Source organism: Spea bombifrons, chromosome 5 (assembly GCF_027358695.1).
Source record: "Spea bombifrons isolate aSpeBom1 chromosome 5, aSpeBom1.2.pri, whole genome shotgun sequence".
Taxonomy (NCBI): Eukaryota; Metazoa; Chordata; class Amphibia; order Anura; family Pelobatidae; genus Spea; species Spea bombifrons.
In genome coordinates this window covers 96381109-96405077 of record NC_071091.1, presented here as the reverse complement: position 1 = coordinate 96405077, position 23969 = coordinate 96381109, and the positions used below count along the sequence as shown (strand labels likewise).

General features: G+C 42.9%; 3 protein-coding genes across 5 annotated transcripts in view; 2 read left to right on the top strand and 1 right to left on the bottom strand.

The window, feature by feature from the left end:
- The window catches only part of RGS22 (regulator of G protein signaling 22), a 33430-nt gene extending 25674 nt beyond the window's left edge, over nucleotides 1-7756 (top strand). The window contains exons 23-27 of one of the 2 annotated variants that reach the window (XM_053467750.1): nucleotides 839-997; nucleotides 3253-3369; nucleotides 3874-3979; nucleotides 4140-4254; nucleotides 7620-7756. In XM_053467750.1, coding sequence (XP_053323725.1) covers nucleotides 839-997; nucleotides 3253-3369; nucleotides 3874-3979; nucleotides 4140-4254; nucleotides 7620-7629 — 507 coding nt within the window. In that variant the 3' untranslated portion in view covers nucleotides 7630-7756. Of the gene's footprint in view, nucleotides 1-838; nucleotides 998-3252; nucleotides 3370-3873; nucleotides 3980-4139; nucleotides 4318-7619 lie in introns of those variants that run through there. The other variant, XM_053467751.1, reaches the window with a different exon arrangement.
- Nucleotides 7757-13094: 5338 nt separating this feature from the next.
- On the top strand, nucleotides 13095-16165 carry LOC128496946 (cytochrome c oxidase subunit 6C). 2 transcript variants are annotated; one of them, XM_053466783.1, is made up of 4 exons: nucleotides 13097-13217; nucleotides 13747-13880; nucleotides 14356-14490; nucleotides 16078-16165. In XM_053466783.1, the coding sequence occupies exons 2-3, from the start codon at nucleotides 13767-13769 to the stop codon at nucleotides 14479-14481; spliced, it is 240 nt and encodes a 79-aa protein (XP_053322758.1). In that variant the 5' UTR covers nucleotides 13097-13217; nucleotides 13747-13766; the 3' UTR covers nucleotides 14482-14490; nucleotides 16078-16165. The 2 variants fall into 2 exon arrangements, with proteins under 2 accessions (XP_053322759.1, XP_053322758.1); XM_053466784.1 differs by lacking the exon at nucleotides 16078-16165 and having other exon boundaries at nucleotides 13095-13217; nucleotides 14356-14489.
- Nucleotides 16166-17478: 1313 nt separating this feature from the next.
- The window catches only part of VPS13B (vacuolar protein sorting 13 homolog B), a 359343-nt gene continuing 352852 nt past the window's right edge, over nucleotides 17479-23969 (bottom strand). Inside the window, exons 60-62 of the mRNA XM_053466785.1 lie at nucleotides 19534-19636; nucleotides 18021-18270; nucleotides 17479-17787 (exon numbers count right to left, since the gene is read on the bottom strand). Of these exons, the coding sequence (XP_053322760.1) occupies nucleotides 17539-17787; nucleotides 18021-18270; nucleotides 19534-19636 (602 nt within the window). The 3' untranslated portion in view covers nucleotides 17479-17538. The remainder of the gene's footprint in view (nucleotides 17788-18020; nucleotides 18271-19533; nucleotides 19637-23969) is intronic.

Genomic DNA, 23969 nt, shown 5'->3' with positions numbered 1-23969 from the left:
GGAGGCATGGTATTAATAAAATGCATGCTATGGGTCTATGATATAAACGCGCACACTTGAAAGGATGTTTTGTTGTCAGAATGAAGAGATTGTTGTGATGACAGTGTGCTGTCCTGTAGATAAGAACCAGGCTGAGCGCTCAGCGATGTACGAGGAACAGAATAATCCAGTCTCGGTATTTGTGGAGTTACGAGTGCAGTCAGACTGTGATCATAAAGGGAACATTTTGTAAAGAATTTGATCTAATTGTATTTAATGTACCAACATAGCCATCCTTGGAGGATATATCTGGCTTCTTTTGTTCTGCTAGTGACGACAACGTACACCCATTTATCCATTTGTAAAGTTCTCCAGATCGGTATTGGGCAACCGTAGGCCCCCAGCTGTTTATAGGCTTACTCTCCGCAGCGCTTAGTTAATTATCTCGCAACAAGCTTAAAAAAACACGAGTATAGCTTTCCAACTGAGTTTTCTGATCGCTGCATGGCTCTACAGGTTTACCCCACCGACATGATAAACCACAGGCTGATTGTGAGGCGGGATGGATTGATAGTTGTGTCTTTTCCATGTTAAGCGGAGATCTGGGGTATTCTAGTATGTTTAGCCTACAATGCAATGAAAGCAGCTCTATTAAGTCAGTGGGCTTTACATGCATTGGGGGGCTCTTTTTATAACCCCTGGCAGCATGCGCCGACCCAGCAAATGCTACCCAACATACTAGAAGCAATCAGGAGTGATATATGGACACTCTAAATAACTGTAACTATTTGCACAGAGTATTGGTCTGTTGGGTAAAAACACAAATATAATTCATTGTATATATTTTTTTTACAAGCAGATGACAATCTTCAGTATTATGTTCAAATATTGGCCAGAGTTTTGTGAGTTTCGTGGCAACTTGGCAGACGAGAAGATTCTCCCCTTTCTGGAGCGAAAGAAGATAAAGAAAACAGAGCAGATGAAAAAGAAAATGAAAGAAGAAGAGAGACTTGCCCAGGTCAGGAACCTTTAGATTAAGACTACATATTCTTTACTCTATTTTTATTATTATTCATTATTCTGCCGGCTGGCAAACAAGGTACCGCTACATGCAGGGCTCTCCAGTGCTACCAATCAGCATGCAGCTTCTAAAAACAGGGCTATCTGCTGCTACCAATCAGGGTACAGCTTCTAAAAAACAGGACAGTCCAGTGCTGCCAATCAGGGTACAGCTTCTAAAAACAGGACAGTCCAGTGCTGCCAATCAGGGAACAGCTTCTATAATGAGGGCAGTCCAGTGCTCCCAATCATTAATAAAGGGAATGGATATTATTCTGTCCATCTTTTTTACGTGGATGGCGGTATAACATTCAGAGGCATTTTCTCTGTTAATAAGCTAATAAATGGAGTAATTAAACGGGACCAGCAGTGTTACTCAATACCAGAATCCGACTGCCGGCATTGGTAGCAAATGTAAATATGAATAGATGTTCATATTTAACTCCCTGCCTTCACTATGCATTATGAAACAATCTTCCCTTATTAACCATGCTTTATGCAGGGCCAGCTCAGCTTGTTTTAGTAAATATACCCTATTCATACATTTACAATTTCTCATTCCATTGTGAGAAAATATAAAATATGAAACCCATTCACAGACGCAGTAGCTATTTGAAGCACAAGTTACATTTCTGCCCCATTTTATATAATGGGGCAGAATTAATATATAATTAGAATATTTTCTAATGTCTTGGTGCCGTTATCCTCTGATTATGAAAGGGTTAAGCATGCCGGCACAATAGGATTTAACGTGCGCTCCCAATCCCGGGAAAGACGATATTCTGAGCGTCTAAATGTGTTTATTACCAAGTCCTCGCATCAAAAGCTTTTTTTATATCCGTTCATCCCCGTAAATATGCAGAGATGTAGAAATGTAAAATGAACACAGATTATCCAATTTAGGGATTTCTTGCCGCAGCCGATTCCGCTCGCCTAGCTAAGCCTCTGGCAAAGGCTAGTGCGCCCGTGCAGAGCAGACACCCCCCGGCCCGTTGGGTTTTGGCCTTATCAAGAGCACTATTATGGTAGCCTGAGTCATTTGGCAAACACGATACCTATAAAAGTCCATTAAATAATCATGAAGGGTACAGAGTATTAGTGGAATGGAGGGTTCAGATTTTATAACTGATGTTCGAAAACCATCTGGGTCTGGATACGTTCCTGCGTTCCAGGCTTTTAATAGCTGTTGGGATTTCGCGTGGTGTAATTGAATTATATAGGCTTTCTACTGATCTCCTGTTCGATTTGGGAACATTTCAGTGCAGCGAGACATATTTCAATTGATTCTTATGATATGAAGCCGTAATTTAATGTTCTTTGGGTCAGTAATAGATGTCAAATTATTTGAATATCCAGCATGGCCAAGCAGGTTGGCTTTCGAGCAAAACATTGTTTAGGGATCTTTGATAGTTGGTGCAACGCGTTCCATTTCAACCAAAAGAGGACCATCGTGGGGTCCCTGAAAGATCTTATCATATCATGTTATGTATTCTGTAAGGTGGGACTGGCCCTCCGAGCTTCTCAGCTATCAGGGACTGGGTCCATACAGACGACTGTAATGAGCCAGAGCGCCCAATGATGGAATTCAGGAGTTATTGCGCAGTAGTGGAGTAGGACAGGGCCTGTGATGGGTGACTGCACTCCCCCGAGTGTTGAGCGCCTAGGGTTGTGAGGCCACATACCAGGGCCCTGACATAGCAGCGGATGTTGTCCAGAACAAAACAGAACCTGGTGATATCCTGCAGGCACCCTGGAGCAGGCATGAGACATAGCTCAACACGTTATCTCAATTTTATTTATTATCCCAAAAAAACCTGGTTTACGAAGCTTCCCTGGATAAACGTTTTATTCAGTGGGGTTTGGAAGATGGTCCGGACTGTATTCAGCCAGTAGGAGATGGAGTTACTGGTGTGATGGACACTGATATGATCTGCTTAAAGGGACGCTCCAGACATTGTATGCCCTTTAATGCATATGAAAGATGAAAGGTTCCTTGGGGGTATCATGGTGCCCCCCTTGCAAGTGTATGGGGCGATTCAGCAGAATGTCCCATATATATTTTGAGGCAGGGCCCTCCTCACCTGTTGTCTCTGTTAGTCAATTTGTTATGTTATATACTACTTGTTTTGTCCTGTCTACCCATTGTACAGCGCTACGGAATTTGATGGCGCTATATAAACAATAAATAATAATAATTATTATTAACGTTTGCAGCACCAACAAGAAAACGCCAAAAGAAAAGAGACTTTGTCAGACTTGTATGGAGATAACGAGAGCACTTATAGTTCAGATGTCTTCACTGCGCCGGAGGGGTACGGACGCAGCAGAAACGTAAGTGTTAACATCGCTGTCTATGCCTAACCTCTCGTCCCTGTGACGTTTGTGAAAGTGCGACTACATTGCACAGCGCTGTGGATTTACTAACGGAAAACACAACTGCGCCAGCAGGAAAAGCAGAGGAGAAAATGTGGTGAGCGTGGAGAGCTAGAGCATAAAATCACATTATTGAGAGTATTTAGTCCAAAACGATCTTTGCCATTTCTAAAAAATTTAAATAAAAGACTAACTAAGAGCATTCTAGACTTGATGGTAGATGGTAGGCTTATAAAATAACTAGAAAAGTGAGCATCAGTAATATAACAACTAATAATTTGCCCCGTGGTTTGGCCATACACCTGGCGAGAAAATGGTGCTGATGGAATGGGGCAACGATCTACTGAATAAGGGCCGTATAAAACAGAAGAAAAATATGTCTATTTTCACTTTAGTAATCCAATGGCTGAAACGTAGGGCTTAGTGAATAGGCATTCTAATAAAGATGATTATTTTCAACAGGTCTCTTGGACGTATTCAAAGTACATGGAAGGTCTGGAGCAAGAAAGGATGCTTTTGAAAATCCAGCAAGACCTGGAAATAAATACCAGATCTTCCTTCTCATCAGGTAAACCAATTATTCAAGAGAAGAAAAAAACGACGTATCTGCACGATGCCATGATTTATAGAATGTTATTGAATCACCGGCCGACAGGTGATGCAGCGCAGCATTCTAGTTCTGGCAGATACTGTTAATATGATTGTTTTACACCAATTTTCCCTCGTAGATAACTCATCAATCTTCAGCGTGAGATCGGAAGCCTCGCAAAGAACGGGCAGAACCTCCGGCTCCTTGTACCGGCCTGGATACACGGGGAGAATTCAGTCAGCCGATACAAGAAGGTGATTGTATTTTCAGAACTAAGGTGGCTGTCTGAAGCGGTTTAATAAATATGGTGAAATGCTGCCAATTATTTCATTGGTTTCACACTGGCCACCAAAGCACCATACTGGGGACAACATCGAGACTGAAGTGCTTTGTAAAGGCCCGTGTTTCATCTGCGTGCAATAAAGTCCTCTGCATTACATGATATTACAGAGCCACTCACACAACCCTCAGCCGGTCAGAGATCAGTAGCAGATTAGGTGTATACACGGGATGCTCCATTCCCTTGTTGCCTGGAAAACTTTCAAAATCGGGCTAGTGGTCTAGTGGCCTTAGTCAAAAGACAGCAGGGCTAATGGTCTAAGTGAGGAATGATCATAATCAACACCAGGTAGGAGCCCCCATAGGGCCAAACGCGCTGCATGATATTTTTGAGCTGCAATGTATTTCTGGACTTTGTTTAAATTTGTATTTTTTTTCTTTAATTTTCATTATTTATTTAATTTTTGGGGGTCTGTTTTATTCCCCTACCTGGATTGATTTGTTGCTTGGAAATATATATGGTGTATGTATGTATATATACCGTATTGGCTCGGATATAGGCCGCCCCCGTATATAGGCCGCACCCTAAAAGTTTGGTGCTTTTTTAAAGAAAAAGTTTTTTTCTTTAAAAAAGCACCAAAAAAAACATGCTGCCACTCTGTCCCCCCCCCGAGATATGCTGCCACTGTCCTCCTCCCCCCGAGATATGCTACCACTGCCCCCCCGAGATATGCTGCCACTGTCCTCCCTCCCCGAGATATGCTGCCACTGTCCTCCCCCCCCCGAGATATGCTGCCACTGTCCTCCTCCTCCTCCCCCCCGAGATATGCTGCCACTGTCCTCCCCCCCCCGAGATATGCTGCCACTGTCGTCCCCCCCCCGAGATATGCTGCCACTGTCCTCCCCCCCCCCCCCCCCGAGATATGCTGCCACTGTCCTCCTCTGCCCCCTCCCCCCCGACTTACCAGAGCAGACTCCCGGGTGTCTTGCCCTGGATGTGCCGGCACCGGAAGTTGTATACGCGTATTGCGTAGATGTCCCCCGCCGGCCCCGCAAGACACCCGGGATTCTGCTCCGGTAAGTCGGGGGTGGGCAGAGGTAAAACGCATCGTGCGGACGGTCCGCACGATGCGCTTAGACAACCTCCCGTGCCGGCACCCCCTCCCCGTGGGAAGTGCTGGCAGGGGAGGCTGTCTGAGCATATCGGGGAGTAGGATGCAGGTCCCCTGCACCGCTGCGGGGGATCTGTATCCTAACCCCGCTGCCTGCCCGGCGCCCGGGACTGCATGTCCCGGGCGTCGGGCGCTAGACCCCGAATATAGGCCGCACCCCCACTTTAAAGACTTAAAGTGGGGGGAAAAAGTGCGGCCTATATTCGAGCCAATAAGATATATATATATACATATATATATATATATATTTGTCCTATTCTCTACATTTTCTGAACCTGGGAGACAAGTAGACCATGACAAATGACTTTGAGGAGCTCTCTTACCTTCATACATATGTGTGTGCACTACAAGGCAACACTAATTATTATATCATTACAATATTACACCATATATATATATATATTAATGTATATTCCATATTAAACTGCATCATATACTATATCTAAAGACCATCACTTTGGAACAGTACTCTGATCTTCATGTGTAAGTGACAGCGTTACAAAATAGCACCAATTATTATGCCATTTCACTATTTCTTTTTCCTTTTTTCATGCATACTCCAAATCTGGAAGTCTGACTTTATTTTACAAGATTACTATATATACATTTTTTATATCTTTTTGGATATCACCAGTGTTGTATTTTTGTAAAAGGAGAGTAACATTGTACAGCGCTACAGCTGATGTTGGGTTTAGCGCCAAGCGTTTCTGTACAACGTCCATGATCATAACCAAGCATCCTTTTAATTGGCCGGTTTACGCGATCTTTCTTTCTCGTGACTTTAGCGTACTCACTATCCCATTTATACCATTTGGAGAAAAAATAGTCCACGGCCCCCACGGAGTCCAACGCTAGCCACGTTCTCAAAGGGTTCTTGCTGTTCACTTATGCAGTACATTCTCCGTAACAAGGGTGGGTTATACGTCTTTCCCCTGCGTGCCGCTATAAAACGCACGGGATTATGACGCAAAGATTTCAAAGAATGACACAAAAGAAAGTGAAAAGCACACGCATGTAGGTACGACGCGATGCGTTATTCTAATTATTCTGCACACGCTACCAAATGTTACACAGAACCCCAGTGTGTGTTTTTTTTCTTAGCAAGAATGATCACATCCATATGTGATCAGTTCAAAGAAAACCCAAACCACAGCACGTACTGAGACACACACAGCGCAAGTTACAAGATGAGCCTTAATTAACTTTCAGGGACCCAGACCCAGAAATGCCTGGGAATGGATCGCAACTTCTCCGTTTATTGGATCAGCATTTCCAGATGGCTGTTACATGATGTTCTGAGTTGGCTTCGATGCTTTCTTTATTAACGCTCTCTTGAAACAAAAGATAATCATTAATACATCTGTCATGCGCTCTTAGCATTGCGATGTTCTTTCTGCGACCATAAATCACCTAAATATTGTTGAAGATGAACAAGGAGATATTTGTTACAAGGAAACTGTGTCCGCCTGCAACTTCATAGCATGTGGACCCTTTCACACGAAAAAATATTAAAGGGATTTTGCCACAGAGTGCTTATGGAGTCGTAGAATACATATATATTTATATTTAATATATAATATAATATATATATATAGCAAGTGCAAGCTAATCTATATTATAAAAATGTAGATTTACCATGTCAGATACGTCGTCTCTAACTTGATCTTTTTAACAAAATGAGGCTTAGATGTAATGTAAGGAAGTCACTTTACTGAGAGGGTGGTAGATAAGTGGAACAACCGCCCAACAAAAGTGGTTAAACATACACGGGAAAGGCTCTTGAAGACAAGACCAAGGACTGATGAAGGTCTGAGTCTCTACATCAATAAAAAAAGGTAGGATTAGACGGGCCGAGTGGTTCTTATCTGCCGTCAAATTCTACTTTAAAAACTGATGTTGCGCAAACATGTCGCCCGTTACCCGCACTGCTTTTCGGGGTATTTCTCACCTGTTTGTCATGCACCGGTTACATTTCCGTTACTCAGAGCGCCAATCACAGAAATGATGCAATGGGGCGTGGGTGGCGGATCTGTAAATCCAAGATGGCAGGGAATATATGACTTTATTAAATGTTAGAAATCATGCAGAAAGTCATGTGATAAAAGCCATTTTCCCCTACTGGCTAATTTATACCATAACATAACTATTTATTTTTTATTGGTTAACAGGATAAACTGACAAAACCCTAAATAATTTGTCATTATGGAACAAGATTGGAGTTCGTTAAATACCCGGCAACATTCATCATCCAACAGCCTGTTAATTCCTCTTGGACTGACAATAAATCTGTTCCTATCAGGATATTAAAATAATATAAATATATCACATGTTTTTAGATTTCATGAAAATATTATTTAATAACTACTGTTTATGAAGTTATTGTTATTTCACTGTTCCTGATGATGTCATTAATTTTATGGCATATAAAAGCATATCACTTTGTTTAGAATATTTAGATTTTGTTAAATGCACATCATATGTAATCTAGAATAGAATTAACCCTCCCTACCGGCATATGTTGACAGAAACCTTTTTCTAGTAAGGGGCCCAAATGCCTGATTTCTTCAGCCAGGTTATTAATTGGGTAAAAGCTAATAAAAAATGCATTTGGCGTGTTTGCAGATATGTGACAAAACATTGAGGAGCGTAAAATATTTGATAAATATTTTTAAACCTATGCAATAAATCAGTTGAATAGCACATGATGGAGGAACACGTAAGATATCAAGGCTTCTGATGTCATCATTTCCCATTACCATCTATCGCCGTTTATAAATTCAATGACATCATATGGTATGCGTCCCAGGAAGTGGAAAACACTACAGGTTACTCTACAGGAAAAACCTACATCTAAAAGTACTGTCAACGGGTTCAACGTTCCTCTAACAGAATGCTGGGGATATGAAGAAAGACAATTCTGGTGCAGATAATGCCAGGGGTGGAGCTTCAGAGGTTTATACGACTTAATAAAGTAATAAAAACCTTAAATTTGGGTAGATTTTTTTTTTTTTTTTTTTTTTAGCAGAGTTGGAATAAACTGCTTTTTTCAGGCACTAGTTATAGATAGGTGCAGACACAAATTGGTTTAATTTCTTTGTCCTAGTTGTATTTAAATGTCAATTTGGACTTAATCCTGGTTTATCCATTTGTCGGTTGCATTTTAGTTAATAAAGGTTAAGTATAAGGGCCTTTAACTGGTAGGAAGTTCCTGCGCAATTCTATAAAACTTATGTTCTAGGAGCTCTAGTTCTGTTTCAGGCAAGGTCGGCATTTCCATAAGGTCAAACGAGGCACTGCTCTGCATTAAAAGAAGAAATACTACTAACACCAAGAGGACATAATCTTAATCTAGAGGGGCAAAGGTTTGACAATAACATCAGGAAATATGACTTTACTGAAACGGTACTGCATGCATGGAATAGCCTTCCAGCAGGAGTGGTAGAGATTAATACAGTGAAGGCGCTTAAGCATGCATGGGATGGGCATAAGGCTGGTTTATAAAATAAAGCCAGGGATTAAGGAAAGTACTGGTTGGGCAGACTAGATGCCCTCCGCATGTTCTAGTGTTCAGTAGACGTTGTCTCTGGGATCTGAGTCCATATTCTTTGGTTATTAGAGTTAGAAAATGAGACTTCTGTTTCAGTAACCTCCTTCCCCAGCTCTCCGCGGAGTAAAACTGAAGATGTTCACCAAGGCTGCGTCACCTTTGTCCAGATCTCTCCATCACATGGGGCCGCCACAGATCAAGCTTCTAAACAGGCTTTTATCGTGTGGCCCTCGAGAATCTGGGAAAACTCAGCATGCGGGTGGCGCTACGGAGAATAATCAAATGATGGAGGCAATCGGCCAACATGGCCTTTGAAGAATACAGTAACACCCAATGCTGTATTCTGATCAATCCCACAGCTTCGAGGCAAATTCTCATACATCTAAAACGCATTTAGGTTAAAGAGATATATATATATATATACAGAAATATCCCATATTCGTAGAATTGTGCTGAGAATCTGCATTTTGTCCCAAATAGTTTGCTTTCAGCGAGCTTGTGATAAACACGAAGCGAAGCACAATCACAGCTAATACACATTTTAGTCATTTAGCAGATCTTTATTTCGTTTACCAATCTGGTTATTCTAGAAGTCAACTATAAATCACTAGCAGTGACTTCAAAAGCCAACCTTACAGCAATAGCGTCTACTTTGTATTATTTGGTGAATGTTTTTAATTTGGCGACCACAGCGTGTTCTTGCAGATGCTGTTCTAGTGTTTCTTTTACATTTATTACAGGTCTTTTTTGGAAAACTGCAGTAATTAATACCCTGCTGCAATCTGTGAGTAGTTAGAATGTAGTGTTTTTCATATGGGAAGAATGATGCCTTTTTTAATTCACTGAACCATACTGAGCCTGTCCAAGCGCATGAAAAAACGGCCCTCCAAATCCAATAAATCTGCGTTTAACTGAGAATGGAGAGAAATACTTTCTGCCAGAACTGCTTGTCCTGTCAAATGGTGCACATTTTCCAACTTCAGTTACAATGTTACATAGAGCGTAAACAACTTGTTAAGTTACTCGTTATCTCTTCTGCCCGTTCCAGATTTTAACCAGATCAGGGCTAGAAATGTTAATGCGGCTTTAAAGAATGATGCAGGTAATAATCACGGTTCGCAGTCCCAAATGATGCACGCAGGGGGTTATTATGGGGGCTCTTTGGTTTTATGTGAAAACAATTAGGGGTGATTTCAAGTTTGAGGCCGGGGATGTGCGGTCGGATGGCTCATGATGCTCTGGAGACGCTCCTGATTAGCGAAGGTTCTGGATAAACCGATGAACACGATGAGATGATAGGCGCTGTGCTTGGACATAAGAAACAAACGAGCCATTTGAAGGTAGACACTCATCAGCTGTACGTATCAAAGCAACGCTCTTTGCTATGGAATATGATGGCGCTATATAAAAACAATAGATAATAATTGTATTCATACACTAGTCTCAGGGTGGTCTTAACTGCATTGTTGGCCCTAAGCAAAGCAATACACTACGGCCCCCCCCACGAAAAAACATGATGTGAGGCGAGGATCTGCCCCAGGTGCCAAATAGAATAGGTATGCGCCTGAATCACATACACACGCTTGCACACATATACACACACACCCATCTCCCATAACATTATGACCACCTGCCTAATATTGTGTAGGTGCCCCTTTTGCCACCAAAACAGCCCTGACCCTCAAGGCATGGACTCCACTAAACCTCTTGGTATGGTATCTGGCACCAAGACGTTAGCAGCAGATCCTTTAAGTCCTGTAAGTTGCGAGGTGCGGCCTCCATAGATGCATCTTGGTGCCATGTGTTCTCCAAGTAACTGATGCACCCGGCCAGCCACGCGATTTAAAAGAAATGTGATTCACCAGGCCACCTTCTCTTATTGCTCCGTGGTCCAGTGCTTATGCTCACGTGCCATTTGTAAGCGCTTTCGGCAGCGGGCAGGGGTCAGCATGGGCACCCTGACTGGTCTGCAGCTATGCAGCGCCATACACAACAAACTGCGATGCACTGTGTGTTCTGACACCTTTCTATCAGAACCAGAACTTTTTCAGCAATTTGAGCTGCAGTAACTGGTCTGTTGGATTTGACCACACAGGCAGCCTTCACCTTCCACCTGCATCAATGAGCCTTGGCCGCCCAAGACCCTGTCGCCGGTTCACAGCTTTTCCTTCCTTGGACCGCTTTTGACATTTATTGACCACTGCAGACCGGGAACATCATACAAGAGCTGCAGTTTTGGAGATGCTCTGACCCAGTCATCTAGCCATCACAATTTGGTTCTTGTCAAAGTCGCTCAGGTTCTTTTTTTCCTGCTTCTAACACTGAGGATGAAATGCTCCCTTGCTGCCTAATATATCTCACCCACTGACAGGGGCCATGATAACAAAATTATCAGTGTTATTCACTTCACCTGTCAGCGGTCATAATGTAATGGCTGATCGGTGTATAGTGTCCGTACAAACACCTGCCCATAGACTGCCCTTACACACACACATATACACTGCCTATATACACACATATACACTGCCTATATACACACATATACACTGCCTATATACACACATATACACTACCTATATACACACATATACACTGCCTATATACTCACAAACACACTGCCTATATACTCACAGAAATACACTGCCTATACACACAGAAATGCCAGGTCACACTTGCCCCTACAGCACCCTTTTCTTCTCATCTCTCACCTTTCTCCTCTTCTGTCTCCTCTTCCATCATGTCGTGGGAGCACACTTGGTCTGTCACTCCAGACCTTTGCTTTGATGCTCCCTAATCACTACGCCCTGGCAATTGATGCAGCGCCATGATAAGACATCATATCCTGGAGCACGGAAGCCAAGAAATGACAGACCTAGCGCTCCCTTAATGTTGGGCCCTGCTCAGCAGGTGCTCCCGCGAGTGCCTGCTACCCATACCAGCACTAATGGTGCCTGAGTGCACCTGATGAGCAGGGCTGGTTCAGGAGATCACAATCTCATCAGCAATATGTGACATATATATATATGTCCTGGGATAAAACACACAGTATGACTGCGGCAACCCCGACATGAAGAGTCAGGCTAAGCTGGACCTTAAGTGAACACTTGAGTTCATTATTCTAGTGTTCACGTTCGTCATGTGATCTCTCGGCCAATTCACCGTTATGATCAATGAACTGGCAATGAAGTTTGGCATTTACGCAAACGGACTGACTCCAGAAATCATTCCAGATCATCAAATGGAAAGGCTTTTTCTGATTAGCAAACATTTTCTAAACGGGGAGAACAAAATCCTCTCCCAGGGGCAGGGCGGCTGAGTGTGACTCGGTGTCTCTGGGAGAGGCTGTGCTTCACCGGTCAACAGAAGAGCAGCGCCCGCTTCCCCACCTAGTTCCCTCTGACTAAACCCCACCCATACATGTCTACCCCCGCCCACATGCAAAGCTAGCCCTGCCCCTATACAAAGCCACTCCCCCAGAACAGAATGCACTCTGGGTAGACACATGAAGTAGAGGCTGGTACGAAGTTACTTCCAGTCTGCGCTGTACACTTTCCTTATATTTCTTCAAACTGAACGGCGATAATCCGCCACCCAGCGGACTTCTAACAGCGCTTCATCCGCCAGTGCGGTGCGCTGGGTATGACATCATACCCACCGCCAGGAACTCTCGGGGTGAAGCGCTGCTCCCCGGGTCGCTCTCCTCATTCTTGGTGGAGGGGAGCAGCATTTACCCACTCCCACTCCAGAGAAAATCACACATACTTTCCACATGCTGCGGTCTGTCCTGAAAACCATAAACCAGCGCTCTGTGACCCCGACACCTACAATTACCTCATTGTAACACAAATAATGCATTTTTTACTTAATTTATTTTTTATACGTTATTGTGCCTTTTAGGGCTGTAGGGCATTGATGATATAACTCATTCCCACAAACATTCTGAGCTCCAAGAAAACAGGGACATCAGGGGGAAAAAGACCCACAGGGATTTTGGTCCCGAAAAGGGACTGTCCTTCCTAAGCAGGGACACTTGGATGGTATGTTTCAATGACAATCGGGAGTCGGCGTAGCGCTTCCTGTGAGAATACGTGACACTTCGTCCTTTTTGACACCGCTCGGCCTCCGTTATACCGGAAGAGGCGGCACCCTGCACATCTATTTCCGCTTTGAGGCGAGAGGACAGCTCTCATTGAGGAAGGACACTGCGGCTTGCGTGGAGGTGAGCGAACTCGCGTGGGATACCCCAGGGGTTTTACGGGTTTATTTCTAGCTTGGACCAGGTGCTGTTAGCGGACTCTGTACCTGACCTGCGGGCTGCAGTTGCATTGGGGAGCGGGAAGGCTGCAGGGACTGAGCGCGGCCTGTGCTTTCGCTTTGGATCCTAATCTTATCGGGGGTCTTGACAGATCGGGCGCGGGGAGGGGGTAGAGCGGGGTAAAGAGTATCGGTGTGCGGTGTTGGGTATGAGCACCCGCAGCCGGTTGTCCCCATCTCTGCCCAAGGTCACTCGGTCACTGTGACCCGTGATACGGCTGCAGGGCCCCGGTGCGGGGAAGCTGTCTGGGCGGTCCGGATATCGAATCAGAGGCCGTTCTTCATATTGAGATCTATGAAGCGAATCGGATGTATAACAGTCCGAACACTTCGGGGGATAATTCCTGCTCTGGTGCCCGGGGATGGCAGCTGAGCTCGGCTGGGGGATCCATTGTTTATCTTGAGCTGCTGATGCATTTGATGTTTTGTTTCAGGTGCTGAAAAAAAAATCAACATGTCGGCCGGATTACTCGCCAAACCTCAGATGAGAGGCCTTCTGGGCAAACGCTTACGATTTCACATTATTGGAGCCTTCGTCGTCTCTCTCGGGGTTGTTGCTCTGTATAAGGTAACGTATATCGTTCTGTATACGGTAACACACATGCTCTGTATTCTGTATAAGGGCACATGCTGTAACTGTACATAACCGCATCCCACGCTCGTCCCGCCTGGCAGGTTTATTGGACGGGACTGTGGCCCGGGGTAGTCTGTAAACGTGTAGGGGGTATCTCGGGATATATCGGGCTGGTTTGGGTTCAGTGAGCGTTTTAATAATTTAGGGGGTCGCTGTCTGTCTTGCTGTTAAATGAAGGCAGTCGTCTGCAGAACTTTACCCAGAACCGCCTGACCCGTTCTGTCGCCTCTCTGCACGCAAAGCGAGATTTATAAATCCAGCAGAATGATGCGAGAAGGTAACGCTTGTCTCCCGCTGTACGCGGCCGCACTGAATTGTCTATATAGATAAACGCTTCTGCTAGAATTGCTACGGCCTTCGCTGGAAAGGTGATCTGATCTCGCGGACTAACCCTTGTTCCACTGTTCAGTTCGGTGTTGCAGAGCCAAGGAAGAGGGCTTACGCAAACTACTACAAGAACTTCGATGCCATGAAGGAGTTTGAGGCCATGAGGGAAGCAGGAGTCTTTCAGTCTGCGCCACCAAAAGGAAAATGAACAAGAAAGGTTTGTCATCTCTATGGCTGGCTTGAAATCCTATTCAATCAGGACAGAAAAGTCTTCAGTACATAATATTCTGTGTAATTAAACTGATAGGTTGTCTACTTAACCCCTTCAGTCCCAGGGGTTTTTGGTGCCTCAAGTGCCGGAGCAATTCTGGCCTTTTTGCGCTATGTCGGTTCAGCGATTTATTCTTTTCCTGTGAATAGTGTACCCATAAACTATATATTGCTTTTTCAAGGAGAGAGCTTTCTTTTGATACTGTAGATAATTAGCTGAAAATTTAGGATGAGAAACTTACTTTTTTTTTTTTATTTTTTTTTTTTAAGATTTGCTACTTTTCCCTAATTTTTATATATTTCCCCTCTGAATTCTCACAAAATTATGTAATGTGACGGAAAAGCCCCTCTAAGTTTATCAATTCAGGTGTCCTGATTTCCAAAATACCTCATTTATGTAGAAGTTCCATACTTTCCCAGCACTTATGGGGAACATACTATAAGGTGCACATTATTTGTAGAATTACATTAGGTATGATTGGATTGCAACTCTAATTTTAAACAAACCAAGAATACCCACAAAAGTATATATTTCTGTAAAGCAGACAACCCAGACTCTTATCAGGAGTATTTAGGCGTTCTTCATGCAGCTATTTGGCCGCCAAATACTGTCAAAGGTGGCCACAGAAATTATTTCCTGCGCTTTTTTTTCCAACAACACATCTGTTTAGATTTTTTTTTTTGCACAGAGTATGTGTTATGGCAGAGAAACCCGGCCAAACTTGTTAAGCTGCATCTCTTGATTATGGAAATGCCCCACATCCTTTTTTCCCCCCTTTCTTTCTAGAGGGCCATATCCATCCCTATAGGGTAGTATTTTTTTTTTCTATGGCTTAACTGGTTTGGGGTTGTAAACAGGGGCAGGAGGGTTATACCTTTTAGATGTTGTGTTAGGGCAATGGGATGTAAGGGTTTTTCTTTTTTGTGTACTGTTATCAGTGCAGTATGGTTGAACGTGTTAATGCCAGTGATGTTGCAATAACATCACTTAGCTCACTTTGTTTTTTTAATTAATATTGTATTTTAGCGACTTGTTTTTTATTAAACAAAAATAACTTATAAAATTTGTTGCTGATTTGTGTTTCCACATGGGGAGAAAAGTTTCTCACTCTCCTCCCTGCGATTTCCCCCTGCAATAATCACACTGATGTCTGTGCAAGTCTCCATAGAGATCAGTGTCTTTGTTCAGTGCCTCATCGGAGCGATCAGATATCCCAGCAGGGTCTAGACAGATGACCTTCCGGGTGTCCCTGCCCCTGCGAGAAGGTCAGGACGTACCGGTACATCCATAGGTTTCTCGAGATGCGTTTTATGGAAGTGCCGGTATGTCCATAGGGGACTGTAGGGGTTAAAGGAGGTGTGTTTAGTTTAATTGCTAGCCCATTATATTGTTCAGGTAGTCCTTTACCTCTTTCTTTATACTACCCCTTAAATTCTGTAACTGAGTAAACTAAATGTAGTGGTAAAGCTAGAGGGTTTCCAGATGAATTCCTTTTAGTTGTCAGTAATAGTGTTTGGTTTGTTTTTTTTGCAGGACTTGACGTGGATGGGATCCTTGGAAGCGGGCTTCAGTGCTGGACATACTTGATATAAAACCGTAAATAAAATATTGTCAACCTCCAGTTGGGCTTAATGTCTCTGAACCTTTCACTTTTTGTAAATGTACCCAAATATAAAATCGAAATCAACTGTTGTGAAGTACTCTCACTTTAAAGGTTATACCACATCCAAAGCAACAGATTTCTGACTGAAGTGGGAAAATATCTACAATGGTTACTTTCACAGTTTAGGTAATAATTGCGATGTTCCATGTTGGCCAAAGAATGGTAGAGTATTTAAGGTGTAGTCCTTAGTAAGATGCTGTAACACTTCCACAGGGTGCTAGCAAATAAATAGGTCTTAAATGACCCCCCCACCATTAGCATTACCGGCAGTAAATGTAGAAATGGGTCCCCCTATTGCTGTTTATATGCTGGACGTGTATGTTGTAAATGCTCAGTGGCAGTAGCTCTCAATCTGTAGTAAACCATTTCACAGGATGCATAAAAAACACACAGACACGAGGCATTGCTTTCTTTAAACATTTCCAATGTATATTTAAATTTAGTTTTGTGAAATATTTTACATACGTTCTGTTTTTTAAATCCAAAAAATATTTTTTAAAAATACTTTCAACTTAATAGGCGACAATATAGCTGTGCTCAGTAGAGGTGCGTATAATTCCCAGGCACAATCGCATGGTATGTAGCAACTACGATGTATGGTATACGTTCCACTTTGGGAGTGAGATTCAATGCGTGTGAAATAAGACTCCAAATCCAAGCTTGCTGCTGAAAAGGTTCACAAGCACAGATCCTGGTTTTTCTGTATTCCTGCAATTCTCCCCGTCTTCCTACCCAGAAACTGCTCGGACCATAACTATAAAAACTAGTGTTTTGTTATTCCATAAACTTCATATTTTACTGTACATTACCCAAAATAATTATGTCATAACTACAGAAGACAAGAAAACAATAGTGTACTGATGACCCAGAGTAACCTCACTTGGGGGGACAGTTTTTGGGCGGCTGGATTGGTCCTCTGAACAAAGTATTGGCATTACACTATCTACGGCTATTCTTAGCTTAACCTTTCCTTGGCCATACGGTATATATATAATATTTTTTTTAAAAAATTAAGTGTTGTATCGTGAACAGGTACTCATTAGTAAACATTTTTTCGACCTAAGAAAGCAGCCGCCATTAGGTCACTTGACATGAAGCTAATCTGTATATCACAATTACATTCTCAACATATTGCAACAGAACAAGGTAACATGATGTGGATCCAAAGGCAGATCACACCTTGTGCATTATTCTGAAAGATTTTTTTTTTAATATAAGGCTTCCTGAACGTTTTTCATAATGTACAGAAATTGCACTATATTTTTACTTCCCTTTGTAGCCGAGTGGATGGAGGACAATCCAATCATTTATGTAAATGTTTAGGCAAAGGATTAGCAGAAGCCCCTGCGTAGAGCCTTATTTTTAACTATTTTGAATTTGCTAATGAATATCCTGCCAGAATGACAGTCCACAAGGTACTGATAGGTCTTGATGTTGGCGGGGGGTGGTTCGGCAGCGACTACCTGAGACATCACGTGCTGGTTAGAGTTGCTGTGGATCAGGTGATGAGAAGTTTTTGAGACATACTCCACCAGTCGACTGTACTGTTGTTCGGAAAGTCTCTCTCTGGTTCCATCATTCTAAATGAGACAAGAGAATAGGGTTATTCAGGCTAGAAGTGTCAGATTTAAACCGATACTTGCTCTAGAGGTACATGGATGTAATGTACACACCTAGTATGGATTTGATTTGTACAAATTGCTAAGGCAGTGCATAAAATCTGTGTGTCTGAACAGCAAGGTGTCAGATGATCATCAACTGGAAGCGGATATCGGTGCGCAGGAGCAGTAAGTGCGGACATTAGGATTCTTACCTCCAGTTCACTGACTGCTGGCTGTTGCTTCATCTGAATTATTAGACAGTTCTCTGTACCCTGCTCCTCCATACACTCAATTTCAGTGACCGGGAAGGCCTGCTGCTGTGTGTCCTCACTGATACTGACTACAAACAGGATTTCTGAAGTGAGTAGCAAGCATCCCATGTACTCCTGTCCCGATCCACTGACCATAACTACATCAAGGGCCATGTGGACTTCAGGTCTTCCCAGAGACTGCAGCATTTTCCTGTAGAGAAAAAAACACAGCAAAGGGAAAACATTAGAATCCATGTAAGACAGAACTGTCATCTACTGATGCTTACAAAACGTATAGTCCAGATTTTTGGGGCCTAGGTTTAATGTGTGCCGCCATTATAACTGATCTAGCTTTGAACCCTGTTAAAACTAAGTAGAGCATGCAGAAAGATGACATAGAGGGCGTTGAAACAACAGTACACGAGAAAGCATGCTGCCAAAGAACAGACTGGGGATGACTTAAGGCCAACAGCAACAGTAGAGTAACGGGTAGGTCACGCAAGGGGCAAAAATAGTAAGCGGGAGGCGCCACCAGTATAACTGATGGTGTGTCTTACCTACAGTCGTGTAAAAAAAAAAAAGTTTCCCTATTTGATTTCTATGGTTTTACATATCAGGACATAATAACAATCATCTGTGTCATGATTTATTCAACATTAATAACTACACCCTTACTGCTTCCATAGAAACTAAGATGCTAAGTAGCAGACAGGTGCTGCTTATCAAATGTCCTTGATTAAATGATCATCAGCAAATGCGACACCTCTATAAAAGCCAATGTTTTAGAAGTATGGCTTGTTTGGGAGTAGATGATGAACTCCTCTGTATACCAAAGTATTCTTGAGACAAATGTGAGGCCATCTGTTGGGTCATGCAACAGGACAATGAAACCAAGCACACCGGCTAATGTACAGCAGAATGGCTAAACAAGAAAAGAATCAAGGTGTTGCAATGGCCCAAAGTCCAGACCTCAACCCGATTGAAATGCTGTGGCAGGACCTTAAGAGAGCTGTGCATAAACAAATCCCTCAAACCTCAATGAACTGAAGCAAAACTAAAGAAGAGTGTGCCAAAATTCCTCCGCAACGATGTGAGGGACTGATAAAATCATACAGAAAACAATTACTCCAAGTTATTGCTGCTTAAGGTGGTTCAACAAGCTATTGCATCATAAAGTGTACTTAGTTTTTCACACACAGCTTCTCCATTTTGGCCTTATTTTTGATGAATAAATCGTGACACGGTGTACTATGTCATGTCTTGTTCTTTATCGGAGGTTGTATTTACCTAATTTTTAGACCTGCTAAGGAACAGATGATTATTATGTCCTGATATGTAAAACCATAGAATTCAAAAAGTATTTTTTTTTCACACGACAACCATAGCGGTGAAGCTGTATCCTCTACTTGTTTATCAACATTTGTATTATGGGAATGCACTAGAAATTGGAAATTATATAGTTGGTTGACGTTACCAGACATATTTCGCGTGGCTGTTTGGAGCTTGGTTGGTCTTCAAATCACAGGGCAGATAGCGTTGCTTGGGGAGCTGGGAGAGTCCTGCTCCATGCAAGATACCTTTAGCACAAACAAAAAAGCTAGTTTGTTTACAGAATATAAACATATTGTTCATAGGATGCATACACAGCATCTTTAATGTCTATACACACACACATTATATATATATATACACACACAGGGCTTTTTTTTTTTTTCTCTTTGAAGCAGAGGAGAGAGGGCGCCGAGTGGTTTTTGCTAATCAAGTTGTCAGTACCCGCTCGGCGCCCCTCTCTCTCTCCTCTGTGAGCCCTCTAGCTCGCTCTCGGTGCCGGCTTGTAATGCTGAGTGCCGGAATATGACGTAATTTCCGGCGCTCAGCAGTGAAGCAGCGCGCACCGTGGCAGAGCAAGGAGACTCTCGCCGCAGGACTGCTGGAAGGTAAGTGAAGTACAAGGAGGGGGGGATAGGGTAGATAATAGGGAGAGAAGAGGGTAGATAATGAGAAGGTAGGGAGAGGAAGGGTAGATAATGAGCAGTGGTGTCGGCGGGGCATCATTTCAAACACCCCTATATGTGTTTAGCAACATCCCTCAAGTACAGTGGTACCACCCTTGCATGGGTTTGCCTGTCTGTTTTGGGGCAAAAGGGCCACATTTGGGGCATGCACATTTTTCAATGTTAAACTTTATTTGGTGATCCACTGCCCATGTCCTATTTGGTACATCTTTGACGCCGGCCAATTTAATGTGCCCAATATAACCATATATTTTTGAAAACTAGACACCCCAGGGTATTTCAAATGCTGGTATTTTAACTCTTTCAAACAGCCTTTGTCAAAGTTAGCAGTAGTATTTTTCTGGGTATGAATTGTGGGTATGAATTTACCGCTCCTGGTATATGCCACTGCGAAACAACACCCCAATATGTGTTCAGCAACATCTCCTGAGTGAAGTGATACCCCCCATGCATGGGTTTTGGGGGGGGGGCTGAAAGCCACATTTGGCACATGTGCATTTTTTAAATTGGAAATTAGACATATGGTCATTGAGACATTGTTGAACCCGGCCAATTCAATTTACCCAATCAAATCATACATACAGTACACACCCCCATGGACATTTAACATGTCAGTATTTTAGCTCTTTTCATGCGAGAATTGTTTTAAGATAAAGCGCTAGTTTTAGGACTTGCTCATAAAAATATATTTTTAATATATATATTTTATTTTTTACATTTAACATGTGACCATTTTTTTATTTAACAAATTTTATATTATTTTTTTTCTTTTTTTCATTTATTTTACTAATCACAGTGATTAGAAAGCTGGGCTCCTTTGACTTGCGTGGTTGAATGCAATATCTGTATTCAACCTGCAAGTGGAGCCAGAGTTCTCAGGAGGGTCTGGAGAGACCGCTCTCCGGAGTGGGAGTTCGGTGTCGCTGAATGCCTATACCTTGGAACAAACAGATAATGACATTTTTCTTGAATGCTTTGTGGCCAGAAGGTTGATTGATATATAAAGTCAAGGTAAAGGAACCAGACTTTGATGTAGCACATTACAGTTGAGTAAAATGAATCCATCATAACACCAAATTTGTCAACTTCAAGAGAAATGACAGATCTATCACAATCCGAGTAACAATAACCCAGGGTTAGGCAGAGGCCACACCAACATATAAGCAGATTTAAAAAACTGATTAGTGCCCCGTTGGTCCCTCAGGATGATGTGGAATGAGGAGAAAGCTTTTCTTATCAATAAATATTCCTTTACTCACTTGCATTAAAGAAGCCCCCATTTAGGGTTATGCTCAGAGGTGGATAAGATCACATTGGGCACTGGGCCAACACTAGTAAAGCCCCCCCCCCCCACATATAATATATATTAAAAAAATACAAATAATATACATATACACACTACATGGACAAAAGTATTGGGACACCTGACCATTACACCAACAGGGACTTTGATATTAGTATGTAGTTGCCCCCCCCTTGCCTCTATAACAGCTTCCATTCTTCTGTGAAGACTTTCAGCAAGATTTTGTGTTTCTGTGCGGAATTGTTGCCCATTCATCCAGTAGAGCGTTTGGAATGGTCCAAAACACAAAGGAATAATGCACATGCATGGATAAACATACACAGATATCAAAGACACACATTTTACTATTCATAACTGTATGGGTGAGGAGACGTAGAAGATATCCTGCGGATTTAAATATGCATTATATAGGGCAGCTTAGATCTTCCTGCAGTCGAAGCTGGCTGGAGTTGGATCTTCATAATGCAAATTGAAGTCAAAGCGTTGAAACTACATCTCTTCTGCAAACCCCACTGACTTCCATAAACACAGATCCGAGCTCTGACCATCGCAGTATCTCTTCTCCTGAAGCTGCAGCTTTCTGGCTCGGGGATGCTGACGCAGTAATTCTGAGCCTTGCATTTTCCTCCCCAGCAGAGAGCCGCACAGCTTCCACACTGACTGCAACGAGTGACTACAGAAGGAGCTTCTTACTGTCCGATCCGGTCACACGATGGGAAGTAGGAAGCTAACACCGCCATCGCTGACCATACTGCAGAAATGGAGTCTGCCTGTCTCTCTGCTAGAGAGGGGCCACACGCATCCAGTGGGGGCTCCTACATCACTCAGCACAACTGTATTGCAGCTCTGACCAATACATAAACTGCATTGCAGCAAGTGGGACCCTAGGGCAATTGCCCCATTTCCCCATCGTTAATCCACCCCTGGCTGTGCTCACAAACCCAGTCTGTAACCGTACACATTATTCGATACGGGTGATTTCCATGAGTAATACCCAAGTAATTCCAGGCTGCGTAACGGCCAGATTTTCAAGTGCTAAAGTGCTACTATAGATCTGAAGCGAGCAATATGCGTAAGATATGTCATCCATCTATTTGAAACAGTGCAATCAAAATAAGACGACTCTGAAATGATGTCAGACGTTTGGAAGGCAGCGTGGAGCTCGTAGATAATTCTTTACATGTTAAAATGCTATGTCAGCGCACTTAACCCCAGTGATCTTGCATTAGCTAAAAACCAAAAAATGGATGTTTGAAAGCCAAACTTATACTAGCAATTAGAGGAAACCTAATACCCTTGAGAGCTCTCCATTCCCAAATGGTATCGCACGCGGTCTACAATTTATACAGAAAATAGTCAAGGCTGTAGTTAATGTCCTCTGCTTTATAATAAAATACTTCTATGTATATGTGTCACGGACGGTCAAACTGAAAAAACAAACTGTTTGCCTTGATCGGGTATTTATAGAGCAGTTACTTTATCCAGCTGTTAAACGTGGATACATATACATTTATGAGCCCTCTGGAGACGTGCGCTCCTCTGTATGCTCTCTGAATGCCGAGCCGCAGAGTATCTGAACCGGTCTCAGGGTGGAAAACGGAGCCCCGAAGATGATACAAGATGTGTACATTTGGATGGCTTGTAAAGGTTTTATAAATGAGGCATGGTCATTATAGCAAGAATTAGTGGTTTGTAAAACCTTCAGCAATACCATAAAACATTCGACAGGGGCCACGAACCCTCGCAAACTTATTTCAGCAGAGTGCGCTTTCTGCTGCATTGTGCCGGCTGTCCCCCCCCCAAACTATAGCTGCCACTTCATAAAGATTTCATTGGGAAAAGACATATAGCAGCTGCCATGGCAACAAAAAAAGGACCGAGCATCTAATTTCAATAATTCCATATATAAATAAATACATACCTATTTATTGAACATCCTAGGGGTGATCCAAATCCAGTTACATATAAACTGCAGTCTGCAACCCCTCAGCTACTGGGAGACTGCAAACACTATCGTGCTGCAGATGCTGGAGGATTGTGGGAGTTGTAGTCTATACACTTCTACAAGCTAGTTGTAAAGGGGCAGCTGGCCTCCACGTGTGGTAAGCGCGTTATTTACTTAATTAGTGTTAATTTCAAAAAGTAATATACGAATCACCCATTAGTATAGGTCACTTTTTAGAGACACACACATATACACTATATGGAAAAAAGTATTGGGACACCTGACCCTTACACTTTGATGACATCACATTCTAAATACATAGACAGTAGTATGTAGTTGGTCCCCATTTCCGCTATAACAGCTTCCACTCTTCTGGGAAGGCTTTCACAGAGTGTTTCTGTGGGAATTTTCCACTGATGTCGGATGAGGTGGTCTGGCTCGCAATCTCCGCTCCAGTTCATCCCAGTGGCGGCGTGCTTTACACCACTCAATCCGACGCTTGGCATTGCAGTTGGAAATCCATTCCATGAAGCTCCCGCTGCACAGTTTTTGTGCTGATATTAATGCCTGTGGAAGTTTAGAACTCCTCAGCTATAGAATCAGCAGAGCGTTGGGGACTTTCACGCACCATGTGCCTCAGCACTCGG

Coding starts and splice junctions, on each gene's coding strand:
- LOC128496946 (XM_053466783.1), top strand. CDS start 13,767: ATGTCGGCCGGATTACTCGCCAAACCTCAGATGAGAGGCCTTCTGGGC. Junction 13,881..14,355: donor GGGTTGTTGCTCTGTATAAG/GTAACGTATATC, acceptor TCCACTGTTCAG/TTCGGTGTTGCAGAGCCAAG.